The sequence below is a fragment of the Scophthalmus maximus genome, chromosome 15 (assembly GCF_022379125.1).
Source record: "Scophthalmus maximus strain ysfricsl-2021 chromosome 15, ASM2237912v1, whole genome shotgun sequence".
NCBI classification, from domain to species: domain Eukaryota; kingdom Metazoa; phylum Chordata; class Actinopteri; order Pleuronectiformes; family Scophthalmidae; genus Scophthalmus; species Scophthalmus maximus.
In genome coordinates, this window is record NC_061529.1 from 5,510,418 (window position 1) to 5,527,142 (window position 16,725).

A 16,725-nucleotide genomic window follows, 5' to 3' on the forward strand; every position below is an offset into this window, starting at 1 on the left:
TTTTCTTTTTTTCAGACTTGGTGCCACTTGGTGCAAGATTACCAAAGTCTGAACGTACAGCTGGAGACAGTCGAGGGAAGTATCCCCTCTGTTGGCCTGGTGGAAGAGACGGAAGACAGGCTCATGGACAGAATCTCATTGTACCAGGTACAAAGAAAGATTATGATCAAATTTTAGGATATGGTGTAATAAAATAAAAAGCCTAGGCAATAAAGTGGGAATGACATCAAGAACTTTTTTCTGATGGGATTTATGCTGGAGAGAGAGAAAGCTGCCCCCTTTTCTAAGATTTCTTTTCATCTCATCCTCATTTTTATTTTCTGTAAAGGGTCTGAAGGGGAGACTGTCAGAGCACCAGCACAAGCTCTACCAGGTGCTGGATGAGGGTAAACATCTCTTACTGTCAGTGTGCTGCCCGGCACTGGAGAATCAACTGGCTCTGCTGGGAGAGCACTGGCTCAACAATACCGCCAAGGTCAACAAGGAACTACAACGCCTGGAGGCCATCTTGAAACACTGGACCAGGTCAGAAATACATCAGAAAAATATGTGATTGTAGGCATAAAGTACAAATGATGATGTTTTTCAGATTCCCTATGCCCTGGCAAGTTTCAAGGACTGAGAGCCTGATAATTGCATAGACAGTAGAGCGCAACTTATCACTTTTGGGTTTACAAAATGAAATTAAAAATGGCTCCGGAACCTGCGACCCTGTACCTGCATCAATAAAATGTACATGTCACTTAAAATCATTACATGGTTCTACTGTATGTTCACATTGTGAATTTTTTGTTTTTGTTTGTAGGTATCAGAGGGAGTGTGCTGAGCTTAGCGAGTGGCTGCATTCTGCTCTGGAGCGACTAGAGTTTTGGAACACCCAGGCGGTGTTGGTACCACAGGAGCTGGAAAGTGTCCGAGACCATCTCTCTGCATTCCTTGTAAGAATGCAAACAATTTCTTTTTTAGTTTTTTCTGGTATTGAACAGATTCTGGCAGAGATTCTGGCAGTTTTCCAGCAGAAGTGTTGCTACATGTTTTTACAGTAACAGATATTGAAATGTTGGAGCTGCACACAACTGAAGACCTATAAGGCTGGACACCCAGTAGTGCCGCTTACCAAGTTATGGTTGTAGTAGTAGAAGGAATCTTGTTGTATAATCTTCAGTAGTAGTGTTACTACTAAAAGTACTTCACGTAGCATCATCATATTGTGCAATACACTTTTGCCTACCAGTTGATGATTCCTCTCATTGTATGTCTCAGGAATTCTCAAAGGAAGTCGAGGGCAGGTCCAGCCTGAAAAGCTCAGTGGTAACTGAGGGCAACCAGTTGCTACGACTGAAGAAAGTGGACACAGTGATGCTGCGGTCTGACCTGGCACGTATTGACTCACAGTGGACCGAGTTGCTAACACGCATCCCAGTGGTCCAGGAGAAGCTGCATCAGGTATCGTCACACGAAGCCAGGCTAAACAGGCTTAGCATCTGCAGGGCAAATAGGATTACTCCTTTCTGCTGCCTCACTCGTATACAGAGTTTTCCTGTCATGGTTGACTTCAGACTGACAGCCCGGGGCTTAATATTCGTGGATGTTTAATATGCAAGACCAATGGATTCAAATTTCTTCTCAGATCCAAATGGAGAAGTTGGCCTCCCGTCACGCTATTTCGGAGCTGTTCAACTGGATATCCTTGATGGAGAATATCATTGAGGAAGACGAAGAAAACCTCAAGAGTGCTGTGGGGTCAAATGTGATTCAAGACTACCTGCAAAAATATAAGGTATCTGAATGTTGAAGTGTTATTCTGTATAATCATACTAATAAATCCAGATATCTCTTTCTGTCCTTTTATTTTCTCAATAAACGCTCACCTGATCAATCTCACATCAACCCTACCCCTAAACCTCACGTTTTCACTGTGATGTGATCGGTGACACATTTTTAACAGGCAAAAACATAGTTACTATGAATCTCTATCTCATTCTGATTGTGAATTACTGTTGTTTCTTCACTTTAGGGCTTCAGAGTAGATTTAAGCTGCAAGCAGCTGACTGTGGACTTCGTCAACCAGTCAGTGCCACAGATCAGCGGTCAGGATGTGGAGAGCAAGCGCAGTGATAAAACAGACTTCGCCGAGCGCCTGGGAGCCATGAACCGCCGCTGGCAGATCCTTCAAGGCCGCATCAATGAGAGGGTGAGGCCCTAGACAACAACACTGTTACGGAAAGTTTATCCGCCATTCTCTGTTATAAGTGCAAAATCACATTTAAAATTCTTGCAGATCCAGTTCCTGGAGAGCCTTTTGGAGATGTGGCTGGAGTATGAGAGCAGCATTCAGGCCATGAAGTCCTGGATGGCAACTCAAGAAGAAAGGCTAAAGAGGAAACACCGGATAGAGGATTTGATTTCTGTGCAGAATGCTCTCAAAGACTGCCAGGTAGGCTTCGTTTACTGTACCAATAAAGATTTATGAAAACATTTCTTTCCCCTACAGACATCTTTTTCTCCGTCCACGTTTCTATTATGTAATAACTATTACTTTTTAGGAAATGGAAGAGTTGGTGAAGGAAAAAGAGAAAGAACTGGAGCAGGTGGAGGAGCAGGGTTGTGCACTTGTCCAGAACAAGACTGATGAGGCCTGCGCTATCGTCATGGAAACTCTCCAGTGTGTCAATCACACCTGGGCTAACCTGGACCACTTGGTGAGCTCCGCTGTTTTTCACTCGGTTATTAATGTGGTACTTTGGTTACACCCATTTATTCGGCTCTACCCTGCACTTCTCTGTTTAACAGATAGGACAGCTGAAGATCAGCTTAAAGTCAGTGCTGGATCAGTGGAGTCTGTACAAACGTGCATCAGAAGAGATCAATGGTTACCTGATGGAGGGAAGGTACTCTGTGTCTCGTTTTCGCCTCCTCACAGGCTCCCTGGAGGCTGTTCAGCTGCAGGTGCAGAGTCTGCAGGTATGTTCGCATGAGTAGTCTTTTGATTTGCTGCACATGAACCATCAACCAACAGCCGGCTGTTGTCATTAAGACAAATTTGTATTAATCTTGTCATTGCATTAGAATGTGGTTCTGATTCTTTTGAGAAAGTTTTGTTTTGTTTTATTTTGTGAGACTTTGTAAATACTTCTCTAATGCCATGTTTGTCAGTGCTGCTGACTTAAGCCCTGTGTGGTTTGTTACCTGTACAGGATTTGCAAGATGAACTGGAGAAACAGGAGAGCAGCCTGAGAAAGTTTGGGGCTGTGACCCACCAACTGCTGAGGGAGTGTCACCCATCAGTGTCCGACTCCCTAAACAATGCCCTAAAGGATGTGAATGCAAGGTGACCCTGCTTAACTTTGAAAAAGTATTGTGTAGTAGTATTCGTCGTACTTGATTGAGATGCAGTCAGACGTTTGACTCATATTTATATATTATCCTTGTAATTTCTATGCTCAGATGGACCGGCCTACTCGAGGAGATTGCAGAGCGCCTAAGAAGCAGCAAAGCTCTGCTTCAGCTATGGCAGCGCTACAAGGAGCTTTATGAGCAGAGCTGCAGCAGCATCCTGCTGCGGGAAGAGAAGGCAGACCAGCTCCTCAAGACCACCTGCAGCAAGGACATCGCTGACGAGGAGGTGTCCGACTGGATCCTGGAATGCACTGTGAGTGTTTCAGAATGTTTTCTGTTAGCCAGTATGACACCTGGTAAGGATATCTCCATGTTTCTTTGTTGTTGCAAGATGAAAAGCTGTGAAAACGGATGCATGTACTTTTTCTTAGTTTTAAGTTTGACGCAAAAAAAATATCTCTGAATCTTATGGATTCTTTGTGTCAGGAGTTGCTCCGGTCCCATGCTCCAGTGCAGGCCTCCCTGCAAGTTCTCCATGAACTGGGAGATCAACTGAAACAGCAGGTGGACACGCCAGCAGCATCTAACATCCAGTCAGATCACCTCTCCCTCACCCAGAGGCTTGCTGCTGTCGAACAGGCCCTGACCAGACAGCTCACAACCTTGCAGGTAAAATAAAAAACATTATAATGAATATTTGTGATCCAAAGTTTTCCATCTAAATAATCAGTGAACCAGTCAGAATCATGAATTTTACAATTGTGGGTTGCTGATTTTTTCTCGCCCCACAACAGACTGGAGTTCAGGATTATGAAACCTTTAATGATCAGCTGGATTCATTGGGGTCCTGGATAGTTGAAGCTGAGGAGGCTCTAAAGGTGCAAGATCCCAATGGCTCCACCGACCTGACAGCCATCCAGGACTGCATGGAGGAGCTCAAGGTTTGTTGTCGTTTTCATTTTCTCAGTTGGTGAAATCTATCAACGTTATTGATTGTCCTGAAATTTATTAATTTAACATAACTGTCTCTTCCTCCTACAGAGGCTCATGCTGAAATTCAGCAGTATGGCTCCTGAATTAGAGCGTCTGAATGAGCTCGGTTATCGGCTCCCTCTCAACGATTCAGAGATCAAACGCATGCAGAACCTCAACAGGAGCTGGTCAACAGCCTCAGCGCAGACCAACGAAAGATTCAGGTATGACAAACAAACAATTCATATTTATAAATTGTAAAAGTTTCATGGAGAGTGTTGTTTTTAAGATTATGTATATCCATATCAATAATAGATTTAGACCTTCAAGTACAGTTTGAAGGCACAATACTAAAATTTAGAAAAAAATGTCATATGATATTGAAATAGCTGAGCATCAAAATTACTTCTTTTTATTTGCTCACTTTGTTTCTTCTCAGCAAACTTCAGTCCTTCCTGCTGCAGCAGCAGACCTTCCTGGAGAAGTGTGAAACATGGATGGAGTTCTTGGTCCAGACCGAACAGAATCTGGCCGTGGAAATTTCCGGAAACTACCAGAGTTTGATGGAGCAGCAAAAAGCTCATGAGGTTTCAGTCATTTGTAAAATGTCCCTGAAACATTTACTTTCCTAATAACGAGTTTCAATTTGATAATACTTGATTTGTCCTCTTCTAGTTATTTCAAGCGGAGATGTTCAGTCGCCAACAGATCCTCCACTCTATCATCAGTGATGGACAGCGGATGTTAGAGCAGGGTCAGGTAGATGACAGGTAAAACCCAAATCTTATTTGTCATTTATCTTCCAATCACTTGTAATAAAAAATGTGCTCATTCTAAGTAAAAGATTGTTCGAATTAATAAATCAGTGCTCTTTGTTTACCACAAAAATAAATCATTACAAATGTTACTTTATTTCTTCCCCTCTTGCAGAGATGAGTTCAACCTTAAGTTGGCTCTGCTGAGTAACCAGTGGCAGGGCGTAGTGCGCCGTGCTCAACAGAGGCGTGGCATCATCGATGGCCTGATCCATCAGTGGCAACGCTACAGGGAAATGGTAGAGAAGCTACGCAAATGGCTGGTGGAGGTGTCTCACCCTGCAGAGGCCCTTCAGGTAGGCACTACAGTGCCTCTTCAACAAGCCCGCTCCATGCTGGATGCTATCCAGGTACGTAATGTAAAAGCAAAGTACAAATCTCAGATATGTCTAGCTAGTCTACTGACTAATCTCTCTAGAGATGGAATATATCTCATGTGTTGATAAATGCTTTGGTCCCACTGGATCTTTGTCAGGAAGAAGTACGATGCAGTGAATCTTGGCAAGGAGTAGAGAGAGAGTTTAAACTTTCTTGAAAAGCACTGAAGAACAAAAGATCCAGCAGGGACTGTCACAACGGGGGCTTAAAATGTTAATACAGTCTTGTTGTTGTTGTTCTGATTAAAAACTGCCCATGTGATAGTGTTATTGGAGTGACTGTGATTTCTGGTGCAGCTGAAGGAAAAAGTGCTGCAGCGTCAGCAGGGCAGCTACATCCTGACAGTGGAGGCCGGCAGACAACTGCTCCTGTCGGCTGACAGTCGGGCGGAGACGGCCCTGCAGGCAGAGCTGACTGATGTCCAAGAGAGGTGGAAACACACCAGCATCTGCCTGGACGAACAGAAGAAAGATCTTGCCACCCTGTTAAAGGTAGAACGAGTATTTTATGAAAAAATAACTTACCTTTCTGTTAAACCTTCAGTTATATAGAGGTGGTTTTGATTCTGTTGCAACAATTCTTTGCATGCGGGTGTTTATATTATGTTGTATACAGGACTGGGAGAGGTGTGAGAGAGGTATAGGTGGATCACTGGAAAAACTTCGAGCCTTTAAACGTCAGCTCTCCCAGCCTCTTCCTGATCACCATGAGGATCTGCAAGCTGAGCAGATGCGCTGCAAGGTAACAACCTCTGGCCATTTGAAAGTTGTAAAAGTGGAAATTTTGACAAGATGGAAACTTTACATACCACTAACATAAGGCTAAAAATCAACATTGCAACAAATTCTTGAATAACACTCTTTTCTCAATAACAGGACCTGGAGAATACATTTGACGGCTGGACAGGGGATCTAGCCCACCTGACTTTGCTGAGAGAGTCGCTGTCTTGTTACATCAGCGCTGAAGACCTTTCTGTCCTGCAGGAGCGAATTGAGCTGCTGCATCGACAGTGGGATGAAATCTGCCACCAGGTACCATGCACTACAGACCACCTCTTCGAGGAAGCATTCTGTATGACTGTACAGCTACTGGTGACTTATTTATTTTAAATGGAAATGACTTAACACAAGTTTATATTCTTGTCTTTGTAGTCCCTTGAGATACCAGATGGTGGCAGTAATGTCAAACTAAGTTGTAAAATACAGTAAAATGTAGAACATATCCTAACTGTTATACTTCTGAATCTTGTCAGTTAGTCACCACCAAATACAGTTAATCACCATTAAGATATGAGAACAAATACTAACCAGACTGACGAATGTCAAAAAATTCAAAGAAATTTTATGAATAGAAAATGTAGTTTTTAACCAAACATAATCTTTTGCAATTCATTGTATAACAATACAACAAGTGTCAAAACAAAGGGGTTTCATCTTCAGTTGTTTCCCATATTGACTTTAAAGATAAATATCACTTAAAACATTTTTTTAAACTACATTACAGTCTACATCAGATGTTTTAGAATGCCATGTTAACTTGGTTTCAGAAACCCTGAAACTTCAAGGTCCGTTTTGTTCACAGTTGCATCCTGTGTGGACTAGATAATGTGCGCGCACAGGAAACATGCAGAAGCACACACTCGCTGCTTCATGCAGATGAATCAGTCATCAGTGTAGTCATCTCTGTAGCAGTACTTCCGTTATAGACTTGAGTTTTTGTTTTTTGTTTTTTTAAATTTTACATGCATTGATTGTTTTTATGCACTTTGCGCAGTGATGCACTTAATGTTAATACATTGTATTGCCTCTGCAGCTTTCCCTGCGCAGGCAGCAGGTGAGTGAGAAGCTGAATGAGTGGACTTTATTCAACGAGAGGTACAAGGAGCTCTGCGAGTGGCTCACCAACATGGAGAGCAAGGTCTCCCAAAATGGTGACATCAGTATTGAGGAGATGATTGAGAAGCTGCGCAAGGTAAATTTATGCGTAAATAGGGAAAACCCCGTCAGTCACATCTAATATCTGAGAGATGTTTGTTTTAACTTATGCTTGCTTCTCCAAGTACAGCATTCAAACTTTAAACATTTTCTTTATGCACATGCTGCTTCACATTGTGTCTCAGGACTACCAGGAGGAGATCACTGCTGCCGAGGAGAACAAGCTACAGCTGCATCAGCTGGGAGAGCGTCTGGCCAGGGCCAGTCACCAGAGCAAAGCTACTGAGATTGAACAAAAACTCTGCAAAGTTAGCGACCGATGGCAGCACCTCCTGGATCTCATCGGAGCCAGGTAAAACAAACACTCACCCGATTACCTCGAACACTCCTGTAATTGTCGAGTAAGACTGTTCTAAAAGACTTTTTCATAAATTATATTGATAGAGGGAAGAAGCTGAGAGAAACTCTGGTGGCCGTGCAGCAGCTAGATAGGAATATGAGCAGCCTGCGCTCCTGGCTGGCCCACATTGAGACCGAGCTGTCTAAGCCCATCGCCTATGACTCATGTGACTTTCAGGAGATTCAGAGGAAGTTCGATCTGCAGCAGGTAACCTGATCTACTGTATATCTGTATATTGTTTTAGATTTTATTAATTTGTCCCCTCAAACTCAGCTAACCTTCAACTAGCACCTCAGTAGTTTCACAGGTTGTTGACACCATTTATTTGCAAACAGGTATTGAATCCTACTTTATTCATACATATTAAGTTTCCTTTTTCTACTCTTGCTTCTTTTTCTTCTTCTGAATCCACCAATCCAAAGTCGTTGTTTTTATTTTATGTTATTTTTTTATGTTATATTTTCCTCTGACTCTCTCTCCCTCCCTGCGTTTCACTCTCGTATTATTACACACACTCATTCATTCACAAACTGTATTTCTTGCCTCTCAGGAGCTTCAGCGCGACATAGAGAAACACAGCACAGGAGTGGCGTCCGTACTGAATCTATGTGAGGTGCTTCTGCACGACTGTGACGCCTGCGCCACCGATGCAGAGTGCGACTCCATCCAGCAGGCAACTCGTAGCCTTGACCGCCGCTGGAGGAGCATCTGTGCCTTGTCTATGGAGAGGAGACTCAAGTAAGTCAATATGATAATGATGTTAGATGTATGGATGGAGAACATGTCATTCTTATTACTCTGTGTAAATATAACACTTTCATAACTGAGCTGACAATAATGTTTCCCTCCGTTAGGATTGAGGAGACGTGGCGTTTATGGCAGAAATTCCTTGATGACTTTGCACGATATGAGGAGTGGCTGGCCACTTCTGAAAAGACTGCTGCTCTGCCCAACTCTTCTGGTGTATTGTACACTGTAGCCAAAGAGGAACTTAAGAAATTTGAGGTACAGATATTTCAAAGATATTCTGTGGAAAACACTCAGGACAAATTCATTTTATTTAACCCAGGAGCAGCTGGTGGTGCTGTTGGCTATCGCCACATTTACAATACCCTATGTTTCTACAGGCCTTTCAGAGGCAAGTCCATGAAAGTCTGACCCAGCTGGAGTTAATCAACAAGCAATATCGCCGCCTGGCCAGAGAAAACCGCACTGACTCTTCCTGTCGTCTGAGGGAGATGGCCCATGATGCCAATCAGCGATGGGACAACCTGCAGAAGAGGGTAGCATCCATCCTCCGAAGGCTTAAGGTACAACAATATGCACATGCGTCATTACATTATCATAGTTTTTTTAATGTAAAATGCACTCTTTTACATTAATTTCCTAACTTCCTTCTCATTTTAGATTTAGGTGTTATCGTCTGTATATTATCCTTGTTTATCTTCTTGTCGAATCAATGACTAATGAAGCCACAGAGAAGGCATTGTTGAGCTTAATCGACATAACACACATGTTATATATATATATATATATATAACCCAATATCCCTGCACACGGTTCACTGTGGGTCATCCTAACAGCAGCTTCTCTGTTTCAAACGTGTAGCACTTTATTAGTCAGAGAGAGGAGTTTGAGACAGCCAGGGACGGCATCTTGGTGTGGCTGACAGAGATGGATCTGCAGCTGACCAACATCGAACACTTCTCCGAGTGTGACATTCAGGCCAAGATCAAACAACTCAGGGTAAGTTTGTGGCGTATACTTGCAGATTCCTTTATCAGATATACTTGTAAATTTATTATCACTTTAGACTTTGTGGAGTTGTTGGCACTTGAGATTGTCTTGACTGGCATATCATTACAACTCATACTGAAAAATATAAGTAAATGAAATTCTGGAAAAGGCTTTAGGTTTTTCAAAATAAGACTGTGAAATAGCTCTGTGTTTGGCTTAAAAAATAGAATGCATCGAGGCTTGATTATCTGTGTTTATCTTCTTCCACTGGTCCCACAGTCGTTCCAACAGGAGATTTCACTGACAACAGCCAAGATCGAGCAAATGTTCCACCAGGGAGAAACACTGATAGAGAAGAGCGAACCCCTGGACGCTGCTGTCATCGAGGAGGAGCTGGAAGAGCTACAACGCTACTGTCAGGAAGTGTTTGGTCGAGTGGAGCGTTACTACAAAAAACTCATCCGTCTTCCTGTAAGATCTGAGAACAAGAAAAGATTTCATTTTATCTATTTGGCTTGATTCCAGGCCTTAAATATATATATATACTGTATATGTTTGTTTTTTTACAGCTTGCAGACGATGATACTGAAGTGTCACTCTCGGACCGTGAGCTGGAGCTGGACGAGCCAGTAGATTTGTCCGGCCTGCCGTGGAGTGAGCGTCTGGGGGATGGCTTCCTGTCGCCTCTGCCTTCCTCCGGCCGCTCTGCCTCCTTGGCGGCCCAGCTCCGAACCGAGCGGTCAGGCAGGGACACCCCAGCCAGCGTGGACTCCATCCCCCTGGAGTGGGACCATGATTATGACCTGAGCCGCGGGCTGGAGAGCGCCAGCAGAGCCCTGAGAGAGCAGCAGAGCGAGGAGGGAGAATTCATCCAGCGGCCTGCCTCTGCCTTGTCAGGTTAGTTTACAAACACACACGATATTCAGATTAAAATGTTCAGATTCTGATATTCATTTGTAGCCATGGTAAATATAATGGTATAAAACTTTTTTTAAAGTTTAAATTTTAAAGTTCACTCCCTTATTATCATCATCAACTGAAATGTACTTGAATATGACACTGAAATCCAACTTTCGAGAGAAAATTCAGATTCACCAAAAATAATAGAAGTCATTCTCTACATGGACTATATTAAATGGACTTTTTTTCTGTGATCAAACTCCATCCATCTGCATCAAACAAAGCTAAAAACAACTGAGGAGTTGATGGAGTCAAACGGTGTGATGCCCACTGCTGAATGTGTGTACTGTACAATGTTTCTTCCAGATGTAGTGATTCCCGAGAGCCCTGAGGCCTATGTTAAACTAACAGAACAAACACTGAGGTCCTCCACTGGTAGGCAACATCAGACCCCAGCATGCCACAAGTGTATGGGGCCAGAAATAACAGTCGCACTGTTGAGTGATGCCACACTTCTAGCCTAGCCTTGAATTTTGATTTGTGTGTATTTCCTCTCTTGTACACACTTTGGACACACGCTGTAACCAATGGTCTCACTTTCTAACACCGGGGGATAGGGTCAATTCCATTTTTTTCCCTTAAATCCATTGGTTCCGCTTTGGTCTCTGATTCAGCAGAACTGAAATGGAATTCAACCTAACTCTTATTTCTAACTGGCTTTCTTACTTTTGTTTGACTTGCAGTGTGCTGTGTGGCTAACCTCTTTGGATTTCTTGAGTGTGCATTTTGTGTCAGAGAAAAGCATGTTCTTTTACTGTCACAGTGAACAAGTCTGGACTTCTTGCCAAAGGGATTGCAGATTTGTTTAAAGTGGATTTTTTTTTATTGTCTCCGTTCACACAGAGGCATATTTCCTCACATAAACGCTTTTAAATGCTGTACTTCAAATTGGTGATGCAAGTCCTGATGCAAGCAGGACCGGAGAGCACTGCAATAGGGCTTTTTTTGTTGGTGTAACAAAGCGACTCAAACTTTTAAAGAAATGTAACATCAGTCACTTTGCACTCCTGCAACTTTCTACTTTTTTTTGCTCTCTACCTTTTTAATTTCTCTGTGTGAACGGGGTCCGACCCCTTCTTGGGTTAAGTATATTTCATGTGACCATTATGATTGAATGCTTAAGCATGTTCTGCAAAGATGACCGGTTGATGTTGTGTCAACAGGGGAAGTCGCCTCTACCGACTCACACACTCTCCCTCTGGATGTCAGTCGCTTCCAACTGCAACAAACGGACAGCAGCCGCAGTCGCACTCCCACAAGCACCGAACTGGATGCTTCATACATGGGATACGTATGTATCGCACTTACAGATAGACGTACAAGACCATAACATTTTTTACTTAAAAAAATGTATAGTCATACTTTGTTGGCTTTCCAAAAGCTACCAATTATACCGTCACATTTAGTGCAGTGCTTACTTATTATACCTATTCATATTTAATTTAACCTGCTTACACTGCTTATGTGATACAATACCTGTGACCTAAAACATCCATTCTGTAGATGCGGCTTCTGGGTGAGTGCCGTGGTAATATTGACACAGTGAAGAGGATGGGCAGTGAGCTGAAGGAGGAGGAAGACGCCGCGTCTGGACTGGCAGATCCCAGTAGCTCAGAGTCCCAGACATCAGGTAATACTACACCACAACTACATATAATAATCATAATCATAAAAGTCTTTCATAGCATGTCTTAGTTGTCCTTTACACCAACTCTCTCACATTCTGCACCCCAGGTGTGATCGAACGCTGGGAGCTCCTGCAGGCTCAGAACTTCAGCAAAGAGATGCGTACGAAGCAGAGCCAGCAGCAGTGGCAGCAGCTGAACTCTGACCTGAACAAAGTCTGGACTTGGCTGGGAGAGACGGAAGAGGAACTGGAGCAGCAGCGGAGGCTGGACCTCAGCACAGACATCCAGACGATTGAGCTGCGCATCAGAAAGCTCAAGGTATAATTTGTTTTTGGGGAAACCTTTACAGCTACTTCTCTCTCTGCAAATAAGCTGACTTAAGCATTTGAAACCAAACCTACGAAATAACACTTATTATTGTCAATAAAATAATTTTTCTCTGGAGGATTATCTTCATTAATTGCAAAAATACATGTTTGTCTACAGGAGCTGCAGAAGGCGTATGACAAGCGCAAGGCTATTGTGCTTTCCGTCAACCTGTGCAGTGCTGAGTTTGTGCAGTCCGACACAGAGGAGTCCCGGGAGCTACAGGCCAAACTGAAAGACATGAACAACCACTGGGACAAACTGGGCAGCTCATTGGAGGAGTGGAGGTCTTCATTACAGGAAGCTCTCATGCAGTGTCAAGTAAGTGCCAGTTATTATCTGAAGACAGCAGGCTTGATGGGCAAGTTCAGTCATCTTGTTTGGACAAATTGATTGACCTGTCATCATACGTGTGCAATTGTTTAATCTTTACATTCCTGATCTACATCTGATCAACAGGACTTCCATGAGATGAGCCACGGTCTGCTGCTCTGGTTGGAAAACATCGACCGCCGGAGGAATGAAGTGGTTCCCATCGACCCCATCCAGGACAGTGACACTCTCCATAAGCATCACAAAACACTGACGGTACAGAAGTATTACCCTGTTGATTACATTAGTATGTTTAGGTAACTAGTTTTGAGTGGAACATCATGTAAATGAAATTGAGTTAAACACAGACACAGTCCTTTATAATCAATTCATGTTTGACCATGTAGCAGGGGTTTGATGAGTAGTACAGACAAGAACCTTTGCGACTCCTCAATCAGTACTGTTCTTGCGGCATCTTATATGTATTTTACGTTTTTTCTGTCACCCTAAGTTGAACAGTAGATATAAAAAATCTTGAAAACAATCGTTAATTATAGGTTCTAACCTAAGTTATCGCAAAAAAATCATTAATTCAATCATGGTTTAAACAGTATATTTTTACTGAAAGCTTAATTCCTACTTCAAATATAAATGGCCCCAAGGTCACAGTTTTGGACCATTAACATTATGATTTATTTTAAATACAAGATGACTGTGTTAATGTTTCTTTTGCCTCCTTTATATTTGAATTCCTGTTTTATTTTCCACAAAGCAAATCCGCCAGGAGCTGCTGGACTCCCAGCTGAAAGTCGCCTCGCTGCAAGACATGTCCCTGCAGTTGCTGGTCAACTCTCAGGGCAGCGACTGCCTGGAGGCCAAGGAGAAGGTTCACGTTATTGGGAACCGACTGAAACTGCTGCTAAAAGAAGTAACCAGAGACTTGCGAGAGTTGGCCAAGATTCTGGACATCACAAGCAGCCAACAGGTAGCTCTTCACGTAGTACATACCTGTCCAGTGTTAACTTGTGTGATCCTGTACATGAAAACTGAATACTAGGGTTGAGTAAAAATCAAATGAGATTAATTATATTTACTGTATATTTTAAGTTTACATAGAATTGAGAAATGTTGTTTTCAATTTACCCGGTTTAAGTCCATGCTTTCAATTTGTTACTCTTTTTCTCTGAAAAATTTGTAAAACCCAGTTATTTTAATCTCATTTAGCAATCTGCATCTTTTAACTAGATGGGCACTCTTAGAGCTCATACCTCCGGCAAGATTTATGCCTTATCTTGCCACATTAAAGGATGTGAAAAAAAATTCCTGGAATCGCCTGTTTAACCGGAACCACTCCAAATTCAGTGGGTTCTTCTTTGGGTCATGTCCCAACCCCACACAACATTTCCTTGAAATAGCTTTTTGAGTAATATTGCTGATGTGACCTACTTAGGGGAGATAAATACCGTATTTGAATCCCTTATGTGGCTTAATTTGGAGGCCATGATGTTAAACTTTTGACATAAACGTCTAAATAGAAAACGTATTATTTTGTTAGGGGACCGCATGTTAAAGTTAGAATACCAGATCAGGGGAACAGGCTTCCACTGCCTGATATCAATGGTATCTCTCAATGCCTCACTCTTGCCATCTCTATCCTTCTGTAAAAAAAAAAAAATATTTTTGACAGGATCTGTCTTCTTGGTCATCCGCTGATGACCTGGACACATCCGGTTCCCTCAGCCCGGTGTCAGGGAGGAGCACGCCAAGTCATCGACGATCGGTAACGTTTGCACCCACCTGTACACGCTGCTCTGTGAGAAGCCAGGTGTTTGGTCAACCCCCACTCTGAGACACTTGTGCCCTGAATGTCCCATCGAAGGCCAGATTCACCCTTGTCATCCCAAGACCTCTCCTCACACGTTTCTACTCCTCCCCAACCTGCTCTACACTCAAACCCTCTGAATTCTGAACTCTTCCAAGCCTTTTACTCTTTCCATTCCCAGATCAAACACTGCTCGAGAAGTTAATTATTTCTTTCTAAATTGATTAATTTCTCCCTTCCTTCCTCTTCACAGTAGACTTTCAGTTCTAACTTAGTAGTCACCTTTTCTCCTCCACTATTTTCAAACTACTAAAATGTTCTGTCCTAAACTTTCTCCTTCCATTTGACTTTCCTCAATTTTCCTCTCACTTTAATAGTGTTATCCCCAGGAAAACTGGCTATAAGGAAACTGCAAAAGATGATTTTATGATGTAGTAAGCATGATATCATATTTGTTTTATATTTTAAGCAACAAGAATGAGAAAGCTATATTTTTACTTCAGTACAGAATCTTTATTTATCTAAAGATCAGTCCAAATAAGCATGTTACTGCTTATACTTTGTGTTTGTTACTAAATATCACTGTTACCTAAGGGATTCATGCACCGCATTACATAATTTCTAGCTTCCTATTGCAATCACTTTGTTTCCCTCACAACCCGAAGCCAGAGTCCTTATTATCACTGGTTACAAAATCACCTTCACGTATGATTTTGTTGCTGCCCTTCTTTCATTTTTGGGATTTCTTTTCATCGGTAGCTTTGTCTTGATTTGCCTGGACTGAAACATACTTTCTTTCTTTTACTCCCCCCCCCCCCCTGTTCATTGCATACAGCAACGGGGCAAATGTAGTCTGTCACAGCCTGGACCCTCTGTGAGCAGTCCACACCACAGGTACCTTTCTGTTGGTTTCTAGCACACCCAGAAGATAATGGAACTCATCAGCCCCCGGTGCACTTGGAGGCTGATTCCGAGATTTCTAATCATCCCCAAGTCATAAATTACATTTTAAAGAATCAGAAGAAGAAAGAATTTGTTTTTTTGAATGCATGTGCCAGATTAGCAGCTCATGACATTGAATTCCATCATCTTCTGTAAGTCTAGACACTGTGTGTAGGCTAGGTGCTGAGGTGAGTGGCAGCCCACACATCCTTGATAAGAGTCTGACAAGGAATGATGCAAGGCCTCTTCTCCGCCAATGTCCTCGGCTGCTTAATAACGCTAACCGGAGGGCATTTCTTACGTCTCACACATATTTTTCTACATCTAACAATTCCTTGCTATCACTGAGCGCGCGCGCACACACACACACACACACACTCCTTTATCCGTCAAATGGCCAAGCCAGTAAATGTCTGCAATGAACAATGCAAAGGCTGCAGTTTCTCTCATTTTGCTCTCTCTCTCTCTCTCTCTCTCTGTGACATTTCTTCTTCTTCTTCTTCATCTTCCTCCTCATCTTCTTCTTCTTCTGATGCTGTTGCTGCTTTCACACTGGCCATTCACCATCTCCCCCCTTTCCTCAGTGTCTCATCTGTGAGTCTTGCCTCTCAGGTCTCCATTTTGCGAAGGGGGCAAAGGGGCATCTTACATAACCTCCAAGGAAAACCTGATAGTAAATTATATATCACTTTAAGTACATATGTTTACAAAGTAACGCAGGCCTTTTCCCTCCTTATTAAAATACATACATGAAAGTAAGTAAACTTTCTTTACAATGATTCACTCTAACTGACAAATGTTTCCAACCCTATCTGAGGGTGATGGTGATAATAACTGATACAATCAAAAAGTATGAACTTTTTGGGAAATGCGCTTGTTTGTTGTTTGCTGAGAGTTTTTTTGTTAAGAGGGAAACAGCCTATGCAAAGCTAGGCTAACCATGTCCTGGTTCTAGCTTCATATTTAATGCACAGAAGAAGTGAATTAGCGTATTTCCAAAACTGTTCCTTTAAAAAGAAAAGCTTTGCTAAACTACTTTGTTAAAGAAGCTCTTTCTAATGGCTACGCTCTTCTTGTCTCGGCATGCTTTGCATTTTTAAACAGGACCAAAAAAAATCTG

General features: G+C 42.5%; 1 protein-coding gene across 11 annotated transcripts in view; it reads left to right on the forward strand.

Moving 5' to 3' along the window:
- Positions 1 to 16,725, forward strand: part of syne1b (spectrin repeat containing, nuclear envelope 1b) — a 71,444-nt gene that overhangs the window by 53,106 nt on the left and 1,613 nt on the right. For 7 of the 11 annotated variants that reach the window (XM_035611346.2, XM_047327178.1, XM_047327179.1 and 4 more), the window contains 38 exons: positions 16 to 147; positions 329 to 525; positions 806 to 938; positions 1,264 to 1,446; positions 1,631 to 1,780; positions 2,018 to 2,194; positions 2,282 to 2,437; positions 2,547 to 2,702; positions 2,794 to 2,964; positions 3,198 to 3,331; positions 3,448 to 3,652; positions 3,826 to 4,008; positions 4,134 to 4,280; positions 4,381 to 4,535; positions 4,751 to 4,898; positions 4,987 to 5,081; positions 5,242 to 5,476; positions 5,801 to 5,995; positions 6,120 to 6,245; positions 6,380 to 6,535; positions 7,317 to 7,475; positions 7,624 to 7,790; positions 7,883 to 8,045; positions 8,389 to 8,576; positions 8,693 to 8,843; positions 8,966 to 9,148; positions 9,447 to 9,584; positions 9,855 to 10,046; positions 10,145 to 10,472; positions 10,842 to 10,910; positions 11,699 to 11,826; positions 12,039 to 12,165; positions 12,270 to 12,481; positions 12,650 to 12,850; positions 12,989 to 13,117; positions 13,614 to 13,826; positions 14,529 to 14,621; positions 15,499 to 15,557. In XM_035611346.2, coding sequence (XP_035467239.2) covers positions 16 to 147; positions 329 to 525; positions 806 to 938; positions 1,264 to 1,446; positions 1,631 to 1,780; positions 2,018 to 2,194; positions 2,282 to 2,437; positions 2,547 to 2,702; positions 2,794 to 2,964; positions 3,198 to 3,331; positions 3,448 to 3,652; positions 3,826 to 4,008; positions 4,134 to 4,280; positions 4,381 to 4,535; positions 4,751 to 4,898; positions 4,987 to 5,081; positions 5,242 to 5,476; positions 5,801 to 5,995; positions 6,120 to 6,245; positions 6,380 to 6,535; positions 7,317 to 7,475; positions 7,624 to 7,790; positions 7,883 to 8,045; positions 8,389 to 8,576; positions 8,693 to 8,843; positions 8,966 to 9,148; positions 9,447 to 9,584; positions 9,855 to 10,046; positions 10,145 to 10,472; positions 10,842 to 10,910; positions 11,699 to 11,826; positions 12,039 to 12,165; positions 12,270 to 12,481; positions 12,650 to 12,850; positions 12,989 to 13,117; positions 13,614 to 13,826; positions 14,529 to 14,621; positions 15,499 to 15,557 — 6,134 coding nt within the window. The remainder of the gene's footprint in view (positions 1 to 15; positions 148 to 328; positions 526 to 805; positions 939 to 1,263; positions 1,447 to 1,630; positions 1,781 to 2,017; positions 2,195 to 2,281; positions 2,438 to 2,546; positions 2,703 to 2,793; positions 2,965 to 3,197; positions 3,332 to 3,447; positions 3,653 to 3,825; positions 4,009 to 4,133; positions 4,281 to 4,380; positions 4,536 to 4,750; positions 4,899 to 4,986; positions 5,082 to 5,241; positions 5,477 to 5,800; positions 5,996 to 6,119; positions 6,246 to 6,379; positions 6,536 to 7,316; positions 7,476 to 7,623; positions 7,791 to 7,882; positions 8,046 to 8,388; positions 8,577 to 8,692; positions 8,844 to 8,965; positions 9,149 to 9,446; positions 9,585 to 9,854; positions 10,047 to 10,144; positions 10,473 to 10,841; positions 10,911 to 11,698; positions 11,827 to 12,038; positions 12,166 to 12,269; positions 12,482 to 12,649; positions 12,851 to 12,988; positions 13,118 to 13,613; positions 13,827 to 14,528; positions 14,622 to 15,498; positions 15,558 to 16,725) is intronic. The other 4 variants (XM_047327180.1, XM_047327186.1, XM_047327184.1 and 1 more) reach the window with 3 other exon arrangements.